The 16,984-nt window shown below is 40.3% G+C and overlaps 1 protein-coding gene across 2 annotated transcripts in view; it reads right to left on the reverse strand.

Moving 5' to 3' along the window:
- The window catches only part of FBXO11 (F-box protein 11), a 77,743-nt gene that overhangs the window by 3,935 nt on the left and 56,824 nt on the right, over positions 1-16,984 (reverse strand). For both annotated transcript variants that reach the window (XM_080341095.1, XM_080341094.1), the window contains exons 10-19: positions 16,582-16,688; positions 16,353-16,490; positions 4,217-4,434; positions 3,815-3,900; positions 3,639-3,733; positions 2,474-2,596; positions 2,298-2,383; positions 1,887-1,963; positions 1,630-1,773; positions 610-720 (exon numbers count right to left, since the gene is read on the reverse strand). In XM_080341095.1, the coding sequence (XP_080197221.1) occupies positions 610-720; positions 1,630-1,773; positions 1,887-1,963; positions 2,298-2,383; positions 2,474-2,596; positions 3,639-3,733; positions 3,815-3,900; positions 4,217-4,434; positions 16,353-16,490; positions 16,582-16,688 (1,185 nt within the window). The remainder of the gene's footprint in view (positions 1-609; positions 721-1,629; positions 1,774-1,886; positions 1,964-2,297; positions 2,384-2,473; positions 2,597-3,638; positions 3,734-3,814; positions 3,901-4,216; positions 4,435-16,352; positions 16,491-16,581; positions 16,689-16,984) is intronic.

A 16,984-nucleotide genomic window follows, 5' to 3' on the forward strand; every position in this document is an offset into this window, starting at 1 on the left:
AACAACACCTTTAGAGGCTCTTCTCAGAAAACTTGCTTCTTCTGAAAGAAAGACGGGAGAAAACTCAAGAATGCAAGTTTAGTTGAAATGGGATGGAATGCAAGTTGGATGGAGCTGCGATCATGAAACAGTAAATTGCACAAAAATCACTATTAAGCATTCTTTATCTCTTTTGGAATAAGAAATGCTCATCTTAATAATTTTTCAAGTTTGTGGAGTGAGAAAGTTTAACTTGAGATGCAATCTAAATCTCTCTGGTGTATCTGCTCTGTTTTCTAGGTTTTAAAGCGGTGATAAAATATTCAAACCACCATCCAGCATATCAACTATAAATATGTCCTAGACAGCTTTATCTATTACTTCTAAAATAAAATAATTAAGCAGCATTTCAGAGAAAAATGAGAAAGCAGAATATGTGTTGTTTCTCAACATGTTAGTAATTTCAGAGACTGCTGTAAAGATTCTGGCTACAGTTCTGAATTCTTAAATGATTTCTAGAATACACTGAGAGATGTCTAAATACTGTGGGGTAAAGAAACTCAGCGTTAGCTTTGTGAAGAGCTTACTCTAAGCTCTAACACTTCAAAATTCGATTTGAGCAACACAAACCTGCAGCAAATCCATCAAATATTCGATTTTTCCTTAGCACAGGGTGGCTGTTGGTGCTGATAAGAACACCAGCTTGAGCATTCCTGAAGATATCATTCTCTTCCAGAAGACCTAAGACAGACCAAACACAACATGTCAGCTTGTTAACATTTCTTGCCTGTAACCATTCTGTTAAATATTTTCAAAAAAATCTCATGTATCGTCATCCTTCTAACTCCCTTAATTCGGCAAACACCCACCCATATTACTGAAGTTTAAAGTCATTCTCAGTGCATAATCACGTAAGTGTATTTTTTCAGTATAGAAAACAGAATTTGGGATTGTAGGTACCATTACAGAAACCTCAAGTTTTATTTTTGAGGAAACACTAAGTCTTTCCAGTTTCCAACCTTTTCTTCAATTTTTCTAACATCTTTCTGTTCTCACCTTCTAAAACAAGCAGCCTGCCAAAGAAAAGCTTAACTTGCATTTTTGTTACTGCTAGACAGGATTACTTTAAAATGCTTAACTTAAAACTCATTTCCCGCAAGTGATTATCTACAAAATATCAGAAGCTGATATCAGGACATGCAACAGTTGGGACTCCAGAGGAAGAATCCTTCCAAATTTACAAGTGCACAAGAGATTCCTTAAAGACCCGTCTTCTTTTCCCCTACATCTTAGACACCGGCAGAACCCGAATTGTTCAGATGTACAATTTTGGTTATATGACTTGAATTCAATACTGTCTTTCAGTCCAAAGGCAAAGCTTACAAAAGCAGATGGGATAAATGGACTGTCCTAAGCAGCAATCTAACAGTCTTAGATGAGATTATAATTACCTCTCTGCCTCCCACAGAGTTCAGCATTACTGATGTAATTAAGGCTAAAAAGCATTGCTGTATGTTTGTTATAACTACTTTATTACTTCAAAAGACAAGACCTAGGTTTCTAAAGAGCACTTTGAAAAGGACACTGCTTAATCTGAAATTAAACCCTTATCCAGAATATTCGGTATATGCCAGTAAGGGAAAAAACTACCTCTTCCCCCATTAAATATACAGATGCCTCCATCTCTTCCATCATGGATTTTATTTCTTCTTAGTGTAGGATTACTGTCTGTTTTAATCCATACACCAGCCATTGCATTATCAAAAATTTCATTGTCTTCTATAAATCCAAGCCCTAAAATTGAAGGAAGGGTGGAAAAAAATAAAATCAAAAAGGATAATAAATGGGAAAAGATAATATTGCAGAACATAAACAATTCTGGATAAACGTGTAAAAACCAAACCTACCAGAATTATAAACAAGAATACCACCATTCTGACCACCCCAGATCTTGTTGCGTCTTATTTTGGGGTTGCTTCCAGTTCTAGAGAGAAACGTAAGCAAATAAGTAATTTAAAAGTTTACTATCTCCCAAGGCCAAACATTTAAAACACCTCTACCTCTTACTAAAATACAGTTATTTCCAAACAGGCAAACAGATTTTAGCTTTACAGACTCCAAGGACCACAGATTCCAGTCACTATCCAGGCTGCATTAGTAAAGCCTTCCTTGTAAGTTGAAGCAGGGGATATTCAGACATACTGGATTTCAAAAAAAAGGTATTTTTAGAAATAAAATGGCAGGAACAGTTAAGAGAGACACAAAAGAGCACAAAAGCAGCTATGTCTCTTTTGACATAAAATCAGAATATGTTTTACCTTATCTGAACCCCCGAGTACATGTGATTATAGATGTCGTTGTCTTCTAACACGCCATGTCCATTATCGTAAAAATAAACTCCGACCTAACAAGTGAAGAATTAAATTTTTAGTTCCAAAACCACAGAAGAACTTCCTTCTTTATGGCCCCCTTGTAACCACAGAGCAAAACTCACCTGTTTCCCACTGTGTATTCTGTTTCTCCTCAAGACTGGAGTGCTCCCTGTTGTCACCCAGACTCCAGCCAAAGTATTGCTGTAAACTTCATTTTCCTCAATCACACCTTGTCCTTTTTCATGCTAAACACAGACAATTTAAGAGTTGAGAAAACCTGCTACCTGCCAATACTGTACATCCAGCCCTCCCCAACACAGCTTCTTTACTGTGGCAAAGTAATTTTTTTCTATTTGAGTAAATACTTTCAGAGGTGTTGTTTGTCCGTTTTAATAACAATACATCGTGATTTTGAACGCTTGCCATGAAATGAAGGACCAGTCTGCATGTAGATCACTGCATTGCAAGGCTCTGCAGCAGCATTTGCACATCTCTGCTGGCTGTTGGTGGCAGAGGCACCCCCGCAGTACCAGGCAAGCAGGTGAAAGCTGTGGCACCCAACCCTGTCCGCCAGACTGACAAAAACCCAGCACGCCTCTTCACTAACTCTCTTTACCATGTGTTTGTGCTTAAAAATAAAGCAACTGTGTTCTTGATCAGGGTAAGCTGTTCTGGTTAGATTTACAGAATGAACTACTGAAGTTGCACACTTGCAGCATCAGCTGAACCTTAGGTGAATTTTGGCAGAAAGATATGCAAGTATTTCTCAAAATCTAACGCTGGTTAAGGGAACCTGACAGCTCTTTCAGTTCAATTAGCAGAGCCCTTGCACGTGCTGGAAACTGCGTTTTATTCCTCACTTTTACAATACACAACTGTACGGCAATTGTAAACCATCCTGAAAGCAAAGAACAAAAAATTTCTGAGGTAAGTGGTAAACACAGCACACTCCAAAAAAGCTGAACAAATTCCTAACTTTTAAACATAATGACAAACTGCTATGAAACATAAACCTTTCAAAAGCTTTTCTCCAGGAAATGGTGAAATTCTGTCTTCTATCCCATTTTACATTTCTTACTCTCTAACAGAAATAATTTAGTGACATTCCTAAGAGACTTAATCTTTTAAATATCAGCACCAGCTTCAGTCTATAACAATTAACCTAGCTTATAACATAAGAAATGCAGTCACTGTAAGTACAATTAAACATTTTACATAGAGTGGCCTTTTCCAACATTTATATGAGAAGAAAATAAGTTTGTGTGCCTGTTTGTGGGTAATACTCACCACATAAATTCCGCCATGTTGGCCATCATGAATCTTGTTGTGTCTAACTATGGGACAGCTGTTTGTTCGAATCTGTATTCCTGCTAATGCATTACCTGTTAACAAAAATGTTATTTAATACAACTTACATACTCATTTTACTCTGAATTCAAGATGCAATAAGCAAATTAGCTTACCATAAATGTCATTTCCTTCAATAAGGCCTCTTCCATCACCAAAGATATAAACACCACCTTGATTCCCATTAAAAATTGCATTGCCCCTAAGAAACAGAAGTATCCACATTACAAAATGATTATAATACACTGTGCAATCCTATATGTTTATGTAGTGTCTAGGACCGTACCATATTCAGATTTAAAATAAAGAATTTATGTTCCGTCGCTCTGAGAAATACATACTTCCAAGTATACAGGCAAATTAAAAATGCAGTTCAACGGAACAGACAGCAACTTCATTTTTACATAGACAGGAGCATTTACAGTTCGTTATTAAAAAAATGAAGTAAAATTGCACTTCTCCCATCCCCATCAAATCTCTTCTTCTAAGTAATAAAATATCAATGAGGAAAATGATACCTTATGGTTGGGTCACTGTTTGAGGTAATCCAAACACCTGCAAAATTGTTTGCATAGATTTTGTTCTCTATGAATTGTCCTCTTCCTTTTTCATGAACGTAGATTCCTCCAGTCTGGCCGTGATGGATTTCACACCGAACTACTGTAGGATTGGCATATGCTTTCACTTCAAAACCTGCTATCCTGTTTCTATGTATGTTGCAGCTTTCAAAATAACCCTTAAGACACAAAAACATTCAGTTTACTGTAAAAGTCCTTTTTAAAGTGAAAGTTATTCCCCTACCTTCCCTCCCCTCTAAATAGAAACCTCATTTAAAAGCAAACAGTACCAAAATTGACAATATAGAACTTACATAGCTAATTAAAACAGCTACTGATGCTACATAATTTTTTTTCCTCCTCAAGTTGTATTGGCAGAGCCCCCCGCCCCGGGGGATGGGGCTGTCCAGCCTGGCCAAGAGGTGAACCCAGAGACAACAGAAACTGAAGGAGCACCATTAGAAGGTAACAATGAGTGAGCAATGGCCGGACACACGCGTGCAGAGCGCGGGGACAGTACACACAGCCTATCACGTTATTGTATAGCATGAGTTACAACCAATCACATCGTTGCAAGGCGCATGGACAGGGCAGCTTTGCTATAAAGCTAGCCCGGTCCGACAATAAAGTGAACTCTGAACATCACACTGGTGTGTCAGGTTCTGTGTCTCGCATGGAAAAAGCAACATTTTGGTGACCCCAACGTGATACTTCATATTGAAGCAAGATCGTTCGGACGTGAAGATGCGAGGAACGTCACCTGGTGGGTGACCCCAGCCCAGCACTGGAAGAGAAGCGGAAAGTAGGCCTACGGAGAAGCAGGTGGCATAGGAAACACGGCATCCGTGGAAGAAAAAACAATAATGAGAAGTATTCTGCAGCTGGCTGCACGAACAGGAAGGTACGTTGAAAAAGACGCGCTAAAGCGTCTGCTCCGATTCGCCCAGAGGAAGGCGTATGTCCGTTCGACAGACAAATTTTTTCCTGCCGGTACATGGGAGGACATAGGGACCGAACCACGGGAACCGGTCCCAAGGGGAAGCCATGAGGCTTGCGACCCCGCTGGACCCTGGCGGGGGGTCAGGCAGGTGATGCAGGAAGTGCCAGAGGAGCTGGAGGTGTGTGCCATGCCCCCGGAGCCGCCCCCCGAGGGCTATGAAAAATAGATACCGCTGGTATGTCCCGTATCACATTTGGATTTCTGGGGCGGAGAGCAAATTGTACCTTCTGCACCCTTTGAGCCATCGCCTGCCTCCGACGACAAACGGCAGCGACCAGCAAGTTTCAACAAGCCAGGACAAATTAATCCAGCTGAAGTGCCGCTGCCGGAGGACCAGGACTCTTCTCGGTGGCAAACAATGATAGGACAAGGGGTAATGGGATCAAGCTGGAACACAAGAGGTTCCACTTAAATTTGAGAAAAAACTTCTTCTCAGTAAGGGTGACAGACACTGGAACAGGCTGCCCAGGGAGGTTGTAGAGCCTCCTTCTCTGGAGACATTCAAAACCCGCCTGGACATGTTCCTGTGCAACCTCACCTAGGCGTTCCTGCTCCAGCAGGGGGATTGGACTGGATGATCTTTTGAGGTCCCTTCCAATCCCAAACATACTGTGATATTGTGATACTGGGACCCGATGGAGCACGAGAATGCAGCACCGCAGAATGGCCCTGACTTCCAGGAGGAGAGCCACGTGCAGAGACCGAAGGACTTACTGAGACAGTGGGAGAGCCAGATGCAAGAAGTTCTAAACACTATGAAGCGACCAGATGGCGGTAACAGTAAAACTTCTCGGTTAATAGCATATAAAAAGGCATCAGATGCAATTAAGGACGGGCTGGAGGCAATTGGCAGGGAATGTGAAAAACAAGGAAAACAGGAAAGGGAGGGGGCGGAATTAGACCTCACTCCTGAGGAGCTCCGTATTAAAAAGAAGCGAATACAAAAATGGGCTAGACAATGTGCTGAAGATGGGATGTGGTCTGTAAGAGAGGCAGATGAATATCTGAGATCGCGATACGGGAAAGGGCTGGAGACTGGGTTAGATCGGTTTGCAAATATGCGTCGACTTACTGATCCACAGGGAAACACAAGGGAATTGTATAGCAGTGATAGTAATGATAATTTGGGTGCTGCCTCTGTGCATCAGGGTAGAGATATTCCTCGAGATCATTCTTATAATGCAGGGCAACATTGGCAAGGGGTAATCAGAGATGCAACCATTGAAGGGATCACGTTACCTGGTAGTATTACAGCAATGCCAGTGCACATAGATAATAGAAGACAAAGGCAGTGGTTGCCCTTTGACTGGAAAATGGTTAAGCAATTGCAAAATGCAGTTATACAATATGGTATGGATAATAAGCACGTGATGCAGCTAAATAATTCATTTTTCAAGGGGCAAGTACTAACTCCAACAGATATTAAGGCATTGATGGAGTTATTGCTTCCTCCAACAGGATAGTTGCTGTTCTTGGACAAGTAGCAGGGGAAGGTGGAATTGGCAGTATTAGAAAATGTTCATTTACCAGCTGATGATCCATTGCCATTAGCCAACATGGACCAATTACTGGGCCGTGGGCAATATGTGGATGGTGCCACTCAGGCAGCACTTCATCCAAGGATGTTGCAGCAAACACAAGGGCTTGCTCTGGCAGCAGTGAAAGAGTTGCCAAATATAGGTAACCCTGTGCCACCCTATTCTACAATAAAGCAGGATCCTGGGGAACCATATATGAAGTTTGTGGACCATTTAAAAGAAGCTATAAATGCCTCTCCTAACCTGACTCCAGAGGCAAAAGCTGCTGTGGGGAAAGATTTGGCCATGATGAATGCAAACACCCAATGCCAACAGATATTAGCCAGTTTGGGAAAAACTGCTTCTCTAGCAGAGATGGTGGAAGCTTGCACACGGGTACCAATCATGCAACAGGAGGTAGAAAAGGCAAAAATACATGCTCAAGCCCACGCTGCAGCCTTGGCTGCAGCATTTAAGCCTGCAATGAAAGGCTGAAGCCCTTCTTCTTGTGGCCTAGCATGTTTTACTTGCGGACAGACAGGACATCTTAAAAGAAACTGCCCTCAATGTGCTTAGCAGCATTACAAAAATGGCATAACTGCCCAGTTAATCTGGTAGCAGATTCTCTTTATGTTGTGGGAGTTGTACAAAGAATACATAGAGCTCTTTTGCAGCGAGTTTCCAATTCCTTGTTGTTTGAAGCATTGTTAGATTTGTGGAATGTGTCAGATTATAGGACAGCGCCAATATTTATAATGCATATAAAAAGCCATACTAACATACCAGGTGGTATGGCTGAGGGAAACAACATTATAGACAAACTTGTGGCAGTAACAGATATATCTCCTTTTTAAAAAGCCAGACAAGCTCACAAATTCTTTCATCAATCCTCAGCATCACTCCAAAAACAGTTTGCACTTACCAAGGAACAAGCTCGAGCCATTACTGCAGCTTGTCCTGATTGTGCCCGCATAGTGCCTCTCCAACAAAAGGGAGTAAATCCTCGGGGCTTTCAGCCAGGTCAGTTATGGCAAACTGGTATTACTGAATTTGCACCATTTGGCCAACAAAAGTACATTCATGTGTCCATAGATACCTGTTCAGGACTGCTGTGGGTTACAGTTTTGACCTCAGCAAATGCAAAAGCGGTAAAACGTCATTTATTACAAGCTTTTGCTGTCACGGGTGTCCCTACACAATTCAAAACAGATAATGGTCCTGCATACTGCTCTGACAGACTTGCAACCTTCCTTGTCCAGTGGAAGGTACAACACCTGTTTGGAGTCCCTACTGGTTAGGCAATTATTGAGCGTGCACACCACACATTGAAAAATCTTTTGTCTGTTTTGAAAAAACAAGGGGGAACTGGTGTGAGCCCAGAAGAGGTATTGATGAAGACATTGTATCTGCTGAACTGGCTTAATCCTAAAAGTGAAACTGAAATGGAACCGGTTGTTATGCACCATATCAAAAATGTCAAAGATTTTTCCAAAAATGTGCCTAAGGTTAGCGTGTTTAATCCGACAACACAACCATGGGAAGGTCCTATGTCACTAATAACCTGGGAAAGGGGATATGCTTGTGTTTCTACAGGTAACCACAAAAATTTGTGGATCCCAGCAAAGCAGGTGAGACCTTGGCTAGCTAACAGAGAAGAAACCAACTGCAATGATGACAACCCTTAACCTCAGAGGTGTTATCACTTCTAGCAACAGATGTAGCCAATGTTGAGAATACCACTTTGTAAAATAGAGCAGCAATTTTTTGTTATTGGGCATGGTCACAGTTATGAAGAGTTTGATTGTATGTGTTGTTTGAACTTAAAAGATAAAAAGATAAAAGATTTGCAGAACAAGAAAATAATAGAAGATGTTGGGCTGTGGGGATGGGGTTGTCGTCAGCCTGGCCAAGAGGTGAACCCAGAGACAATAGAAACTGAAGGAGCACCATTAGAAGGTAACAATGAGCGAGCAATGGCCGGACACACACGTGCAGAGCACGTGGACAGTACACACAGCCTATCACGTTATTGTATAGCACGAGTTACAACCAATCACATCGTTGCAAGGCGCGTGGACAGGGCAGCTTTGCTATAAAGCTAGCCCGGTCCGACAATAAAGTGAACTCTGAACATCACATCCGTGTGTCAGGTTCTGTGTCTCGCATGGAAAAAGCAACATCAAGTGAAATATTTTCGAAGACACTGTGTTTGCATCACTATTTATTACTACCCATGGAATTAAAAACAAAAAACGGTAACTCTGGATATAGCACCTCAAAGAGGACTGAATATCAGGCTTCCTCAGCAGCTTCTAAGGATCAGACCCCTTTCAAATGCCATAAAGCCCACAGGTCCAATAGAAAAAGGACAGTGCTATGGAGAAGACTAGCTACTTTCAAATACAGAATCACATATATTTGGTAAGAATATGATTTATTTAGGAAGAAGTATCCTAAATTTCTTGGGAATAACTAGTCAAAATAAATACATATTGACATAAAGATGTGGGAGACAAGTAACTTTTCCAGGGCTGGACTGGTCTGAGCAGCCAAGTGGCAAACTTTATTCCCCCTCCCCTTTTTCTAAAATGAGGTACACTTCCATTTAGGCACTGCAATAGTAATAGCAGGCCTACAATAAAACCGTATTCAAACAAATGCTTTATAAATAGCATAGCTATGGAGGAAAACAAACAAACCAACCAGCAAATCCACCCCAGGTATGCTCCTTCTGTTATGCCAACAAGCACTTGGGTAGCAGCACGAAGAACTGATCCACCTGAATATTCATCTGGCAAAAGGGTTGTTTTCTGCCCAATGATTTATCTGATCCAGTTCATTCAAGGGCCATGCAAAGAAATTGCATCAGTTCTTGCAGAACATTTTGCTGACAGAGTTTTAGAATGTTTTGATACTAAAATTCAACCTAACGCTTTGAGGTGAACTTTAATGGCATTACATGCCCATTTTGTCCAACTAGAAGAACAGAAACCAAATAACTGAGAGGACGCATCTCTTACTGGAGGTGGAAGACAATCACCAAGTGATGTTTGTTACTTTGTAGAAAGCTTGAATGCAAGGCTCCAGAAAGCTCTAACCCAGACTGTCTCCAGCTGCAGAAGGGAAAACTGAAAACAGAGCACACGATGCTGAGAGCAGGACTCTGCTGCTGGCAAGCCACCAAAATTGCACTGTCACTTATGTCCACGAACGCACTGTTGAAAGATAATGTGAACCAATCTTGGTTCTTCCTTTTCACCTGGATCTGTCTCTGCTCTCTGCAAAGCCATCTATAGCACGAACCATTCTCTGTTGAAACCAACAAATTCTTTGGCCTAAATTCACCCCCAAAGGGAGAAGGGCTGAATTTATCTGTCTCTAAGATACTCCCAGACAATCCTTGGTATCATCTCCAGTCACCACAGCTGCTCCCCTTCAAAAGGCATGGTTGTTCCTATGTGATTTTATTTTTTAGTGATGAACTTATGGATCCAGCAAATCACATATGGGTTCAGACAACATTTTCTTCTTGTAAAGTTAACAAATATTTTGTTATCAAGGAAATAACAACGAAACTGTGTTTCTAAGAATAGATTTAAATCGTCTATTATCCATCAGGCCCACTGTTTGTAAACCCAAAGGCTACTGCCTCCTCCAGGTATAACCAGTAACACCATCAGAAACAGCCTGTTCCTAACACTTGTGTCTAACAGCACAGACAACCTGCAACTCTCAAGCTCAAGACCAGATCCTTTATGAAGACTCTGTCAGGCAACTATTAAGGTCAGGAAGTTTCAAATATTCCACCTCTGCACAGAGGGATTGTGTTATATTGCCTCCACCTACTTCTAAGAAGGATTTTCAAGTGTGCTGGGTATTTATTTTACTTGTGTTTTTTGATGGCTTCTGGCTGTAATTCATCAACTAGAAGAAGAACCTGGAAGATGCAGCATCTAGGAGTGCCAGGACTACTTAGTAAGAAAAAGGAGGTCACTGTGAGTAAGAAGGAAGTAGGAATAAGGGATGTGCATGGAAAAAATACTACAATCTTACACAAAAATACTAAGGAGACTCTAAATATCCTAGCAGTAGCCTTCTGCTTGAAAAACCCTAAATCACAGGATCACAGAATGTCAGGGATCAGAAGGGACCTCAAAAGATCATCCAGTCCGATCCCGCACTGGAGCAGGAACATCCAGATGAGGTTACACAGGAAGGTGTCCAGGCAAGTTTTGAATGTCTCCAGAGAAGGAGACTCCACAACTCTCCTGGGCAGCCTGTTCCAGTGTTCTGTTACCCTTACTAAGAAGTTTCTTCTCAAATTTAAGTGGAAACTCCTGTGTTTCAGTTTGAACCCATTACCCCTTGTCCTATCATTAGTTGTCACTGAGAAGAGCCTGGCTCCGTCCTCCTGACACTCACCCTTTACATATTTATAAACATTAATGAGGTCACCCCTCAGTCTCCTCCAAGCTAAGGAGACCCAGCTCCCTCAGCCTTTCCTCATAAGGGAGATGCTCCACTCCCTTCTTCATCATCTTTGTTGCCCTGCGCTGGACTCTCTCCAGCAGTTCCCTGTCCTTCTGGAACTGAGGGGCCCAGAACTGGACACAAATACTAAGAAGCAGCTCTAAACACCAAAAGTATCTGAACTACCAGGCAAAACATTAGCTGTGCGCACAAGGTGACAGTTACAGTAAGTGTGGGCAAGAACACACGCTACAGCCTGTTGAGATCTCAACAGGGACAGTAAACGTGAACAAACACCACAGCAACGGTAGTGTTGGTGTTTCCACACGCTACTTTGTGTACAGAAAAAACTAATGTCACGACAACGAAGGGTTCCTGCACAGCTGGACAAGCTCAGAGGACTTCTTAAGACATCAAGACTAATTCAGGGGTTTTTCTTCTTTCTTCATTTTATCTAGTTATCTAGTCTAACAAATAACAAATACTGCTTAGAAAAAGATTAGGGTTAAAATTTGTAACTGATGGGATCTTGTTCACTGCTTCTCTTCTCAGAGGAATTTTTCTTCCATGTATTTCTAAAAGGGCTTCTTTCCCTTCTCGGTCTCAAAGATCACACCATTACAGAAACACAGAGGTATTTCACGTATTTCTTGAACAATACATGTATTTAAAAAAAAAAATACATACATATATATATAGAGAGAGAGAGCGCACGCGCGCACGCAAGAATTGTGCAAGCTTTAGAAATTCCTAAATATTGATATTTGTATTCCCAGCAAGGCAAGAGAAGACCAAGATATAAAGAAATGAACTGCTAAAGAGTATCTGCCTCTATACTGACTTAATTAAATAATAAGTGTGCCTGACAGCATCAAAAAAATTATGTGTATAAAAATTTGCCTACCAAAGCCTGGAATGGTCTTTATTTGAGAGTTCTTGGATTTTATAAGAATCAAAATGCAACATAAAGAAAACCACACTCAAGATGCAAAACAGTTTTTAGCGCAAAGGAAAAAATTGCTATTGCAGCAAAAGGCCAACTGAGGTTTTTACGTTGTCTGTATAAAACCTGGAATAAGCTTCATTTCTATTTTTTGGACTGTATATACACACTTTTGAAAATTATCTGATTTGTAGTATTCAAAAGACTGAGCTGCCAACCAGCCACCATCATCCAACTGAGACACATGCTACTATAATCTTCTTTCATCAAAAAGAAAAAATAAGCAATTGTGCTACATTTCTTGTTTGGGAGCAAGGAAAATGAAGACTTATCGCTACATCTCAGCTTTAAACTGTAAAATTATGCTTATTCTTACAGTAAATCAGAACTATGGTTTGCATACAACTACTAAATACAATTTATGACAGATGTCTGGTAACTCATCTCAGGCAAGCGACGAGAGTGGTCAGCATAAGGCATGAGGGCTGCCAATGCCACGCTGCATTTTTAATGCCTGCTTGTCAAACATTTGGCACAAACACTATGGTAAATGTCAGAATATCGCCAGTTCAGAAGTAAGAGGTTACGTTTCTACAAGTATCAAAACACAAAGAACATTCTGAGAGCATGAAACTGAAAAACAAAGTACTCTTGAACCTTTCAGAGCCAGCACAGAAGCCCACGGGAAAACAATGTGTAGGGTTGGAATTCAGCACTGGAATGTACTTATCCCACTTCACAGTCATAAGCAATGGAAAAAAAAAAACAAACCCAAACCAACCAGACAACACACCCCCAAAAACAACAGAAGGGAAATGAGAGAAGTGAATAAAGAAATTACATTAATTTGTTTAGATATGTACGATTTGTGTCACTGGAAGAGTATGTGAATATTGCCAATGTGGTCACTTCATCAACTCTATTACTGGCTTGATACACAACAGAGGATGCTGCCAAAAGCAGACTTTGAGATGGAAGGGGAAAAGTCTTTCAAAGGAGTTTATGACTAAGAAACATCTTAATAATATTTGCAGCTGAGATTAATATTATTCACATGTTCTCTTTAATGTGCTAGAGTTTCCTTTAAACAGAAAATAAAAAATTGTTTCTCTTTCATTTTGCTTGTAATATCACACTGGTCAGAGCATTGGAACAGGCATTCCACCAGTAAGAAAACAGATCAAATTCATTTGAAATATATCAAGTATATAAAGAATTCAGAGTCTGGGGTTTTTTTTGCTAGTATTTCAATACTCATATTTAATATTTATACTCCAGTACTTAAACAAGAAACAGCTCTTAGCCATGATTTCCAACTAACCCTCAAGCCCACAAACAGACATCTCTCCGCCAGGAGTTATTAAAGCACTTCTCCTTTACCAGCTTTTCTCCAGCTGAAATCACTTCATTACATGTTTCTGAGCCTGTTTAGGTCTTGGAGGGATGCATGGATATACATATCCACTGAAGAAGATTAGGAGTGTTTACACAATATGTTAATACAGCTTAAATAAGGCAGTGGCAGTGTCTAAACAGATAATATAAAACAAAGACATAACATTTTAAAGTTTGTCACCATTCTTTGCAAAATGGGCAAACAACTACATCTCTAGAGAATAAAAAATGACATAAGAAAATTTGTCAGAAAAATGCTTCAAGGGCTGGTATAATCTTGGCCAACACAGAACAAATATGCTCCTCAGGATGTAACTAAGAGCAGAGAAGAGGCACCTAAGAGATCAGAAGGCCACCACGTTTGACTTCCCAATGGCAAGAAGATTTTGTGCCAGCAGCAAAAAATCACAGCACTCCACGACCTGTTTAGCACCCACTGAGACCAACTGCACATGTAACAGCTGCAACCAGCGCTGTGCTGTCTGACCCCACAGCTCCCCGCACCTGGGCTGGGAAGGAGAAACGCCTCACTTGTTTCTGTCCACAGTGGATGTTCTGGTAATGCTGGTTCCAGGCTACCAACACTCACCATTTGGTTTAGAACTAAAGCATCAGAACAAGAACTAGAAAGGGAAAGAAGGCACCTGAGCAAAAGGGAAACAAGATCCAGAATTCAGTGAGCCTAAAAACACCCAGTCAGGGATCGAAATACAGATCTTCAAAACTACCTGCTTCTCTTCTTCCTCTTGCCCATGACAAAACATGGATTTCTTTTTTCCTGAAAGCTTGCTACATTATACATTAGCTATAATTGCATCAATCATTCATCGAAATTATGGAAATTTATTTCCCCAAGGAAATGTCTTCTTATGAGACATTATTAATTTATTCAGGCATCTGAGACCCAGCCAACAGTACCCCAACACATCACACACAGTGTAGAAAATCCTCATGTAGAACTTCAGTAGGAAAGATAAAGCAATTTAGTGTCTGAATTAATAAACATTTTATTTAGGATTAAGACTCCTTTAAAATGTTGGACTATAGGTTCCTTGTAGCAAGCACTGAATAAGTAACTTAAATTGATTTCTATTGTAGCTAGATCTCTGAACATGCTAAATCTGGGATGGTGGCGGTGACAGCAAGACAAAATACAGGAGGGATATGGGAAGAAACAGTGGATCCGAAGGTCAGAAGATAACGTGAGACAAATGAAATGAGAAAACAGAGGTCCAGTCTACACCCAAGCTGTGTCTGCAAAAGCGGGACTTGGGACTTATTTATCTGTCTCAGCTAGTCAAAGCCCTTAGTGTTTAATGCCTGCCTTTTTAAAAGTATTTTTGCAAGCATTATTTATCTTTCTCAAAGACTAAATAAGATCTACCAGCAAAACTGCTACTTAGGTGATAACAGACATCTACTCACAAAAAACATGTGTGGATAAAACACACCAGGTCTAATTAGGGTCTTCTTGCCAAAGAACAGCCCTAGCACATCTTTAGCCATAGCCAGGCCAGAGGTGTGTCAGGCAGTAAGGCTAGAACAAAAATGTATGGAGGGGAATATGCACTGGTATCCACAGTACATGACGTGTGCACCAGGCTGGATGACCTCATTCTTCAGCAGCCTTCTGAAATCAATCCCATTCCAGCCAGGTTTGCATTACAGCCGCAGCATAGCACCAGCCAAGAGGTTCCTGTTACCTACAGCACCTTTAAAAATGCAACCCCCAAAGCAACTGACTACATAGTTTGTTATTCCATGTCACCAAAGCTATAGGCAATGCATGCCCTGCAGTATCCAACACCTATGGCAAGATGATCAAGTTCTGTGATACCCTGTGAAGGCAAGAAGGAATCGGAAATCCCTTTGATTTTGAACATCACACTTGATCTGACAGTAAGCAGTATTAACTTCAGCACCCCTTCGTTTGACATTTAGTTAACCATACTCAGATCACATTTTGTACTTTTTTGGTGTGTATAATTTTAAGATTGACTAGAAGAAAACTCTTCATTTTGCCAGCTGGGTGAGGGGAATTGGGACTTTGCCACTCAAGCAGGAAAAACAGTGATGCGGCACTTCTTGGAAGACATGCAGAATATTTTGCTAAAATAAATTATCAAATAATATTTTTTTATTTCAGTCGCAAAAATCCACCCTGTTTACTTCAAGGACTATGCGTGCTTATTACTCACTACTTCACATGAAGTTATCGCCTTCATGCCACAGAAGCAAACAGTTTTGTGAAAGAAGGCCTAAATTCTACACTGAAATTCTGTGTTAAAATTACACAACTACAGGCTAGGAAAGTCCTCTTCCCAGAGAAGATGGACATACCCTGTTTCAGATATTTAACACTAAAGTAAGACTGATTAAATCTTCACAGAGCATTTTATTTAATTCTTAAATCTTCTAGCACCTTATTTTTTGTTCTGTTTCAAATGAATAAGAATGAAGTGATAGTGTAAATGTAAGCCTACCATTTACATCCTATTTCAAGATGTATTTTGTCACTGCAACATAATTCAATGTAACAGGCTGCCAATCAACTGCAAAAAGCTTGCTTAAACCTCTTTTAGCTAAAATTGTCTTTAAAGTGAAGTTGCCCACTGAAGGGCAAGAGAAGAATGGTAGGCATATTTTAAAATATCTGTTCACATGTAAAAACATGTATTTTTTTAAACATTTCTTCAACGACGGGCAAAATTTGAAAACTTTAACTATGCAACACCTGTTATTTCTTTCTTCAAAAGAAAACATATACATTACCATGCCATGGTCAAAAGTGAAAACGCCAACATCACGTCCATGGTGAATGTGATTCCGTCTGATAATGGGATTTCCATGGTTTTTAACCCAAATCCCTGCTAATGCATTATTGGAGATCTCGTTGTCCTCATATATTCCCTGGGAAATAAAAATGTAAATTAAGATGGGAATCAAGAGCAGTAAACATTTTTATCAAAGGAAAGAAATTGATAATAAAAAAAAAAAATACCTGTGCATGGTCTGTAATATAAAGTCCAACATTTTCACAGTCGCTGATGTTACAGTGTTTAATAGTAGGACAAGCTCCCTGGCCACTAACACATACCGCAGAGCCAACTGGAAGAAAACAGTACAGTTACCATAGCTTCAAAGCATCGCGTATTTATTAATAGTCTGGCAGTGCTCTTGCAGGAAAAGTTACCGTGAACTGATATTTAAAAAAGATTCAGAGCTCACAGTGCCAACCCACTGCAAGCCACAGGCAGAAAAAGACTAATGCCATCATTTTGCAGATTTAAAGATAAATAAATAAATAAATACATAAAGAACGAATCACTCTGCCAAGGTTATGCAGCTGCATGTGATTGCCAGAATAGACAATAGTTTATACAATAATTCATGCTGATGAAAGT

Source organism: Nesoenas mayeri, assembly GCF_963082525.1.
Source record: "Nesoenas mayeri genome assembly, chromosome: 3".
Lineage (NCBI taxonomy): Eukaryota > Metazoa > Chordata > Aves > Columbiformes > Columbidae > Nesoenas > Nesoenas mayeri.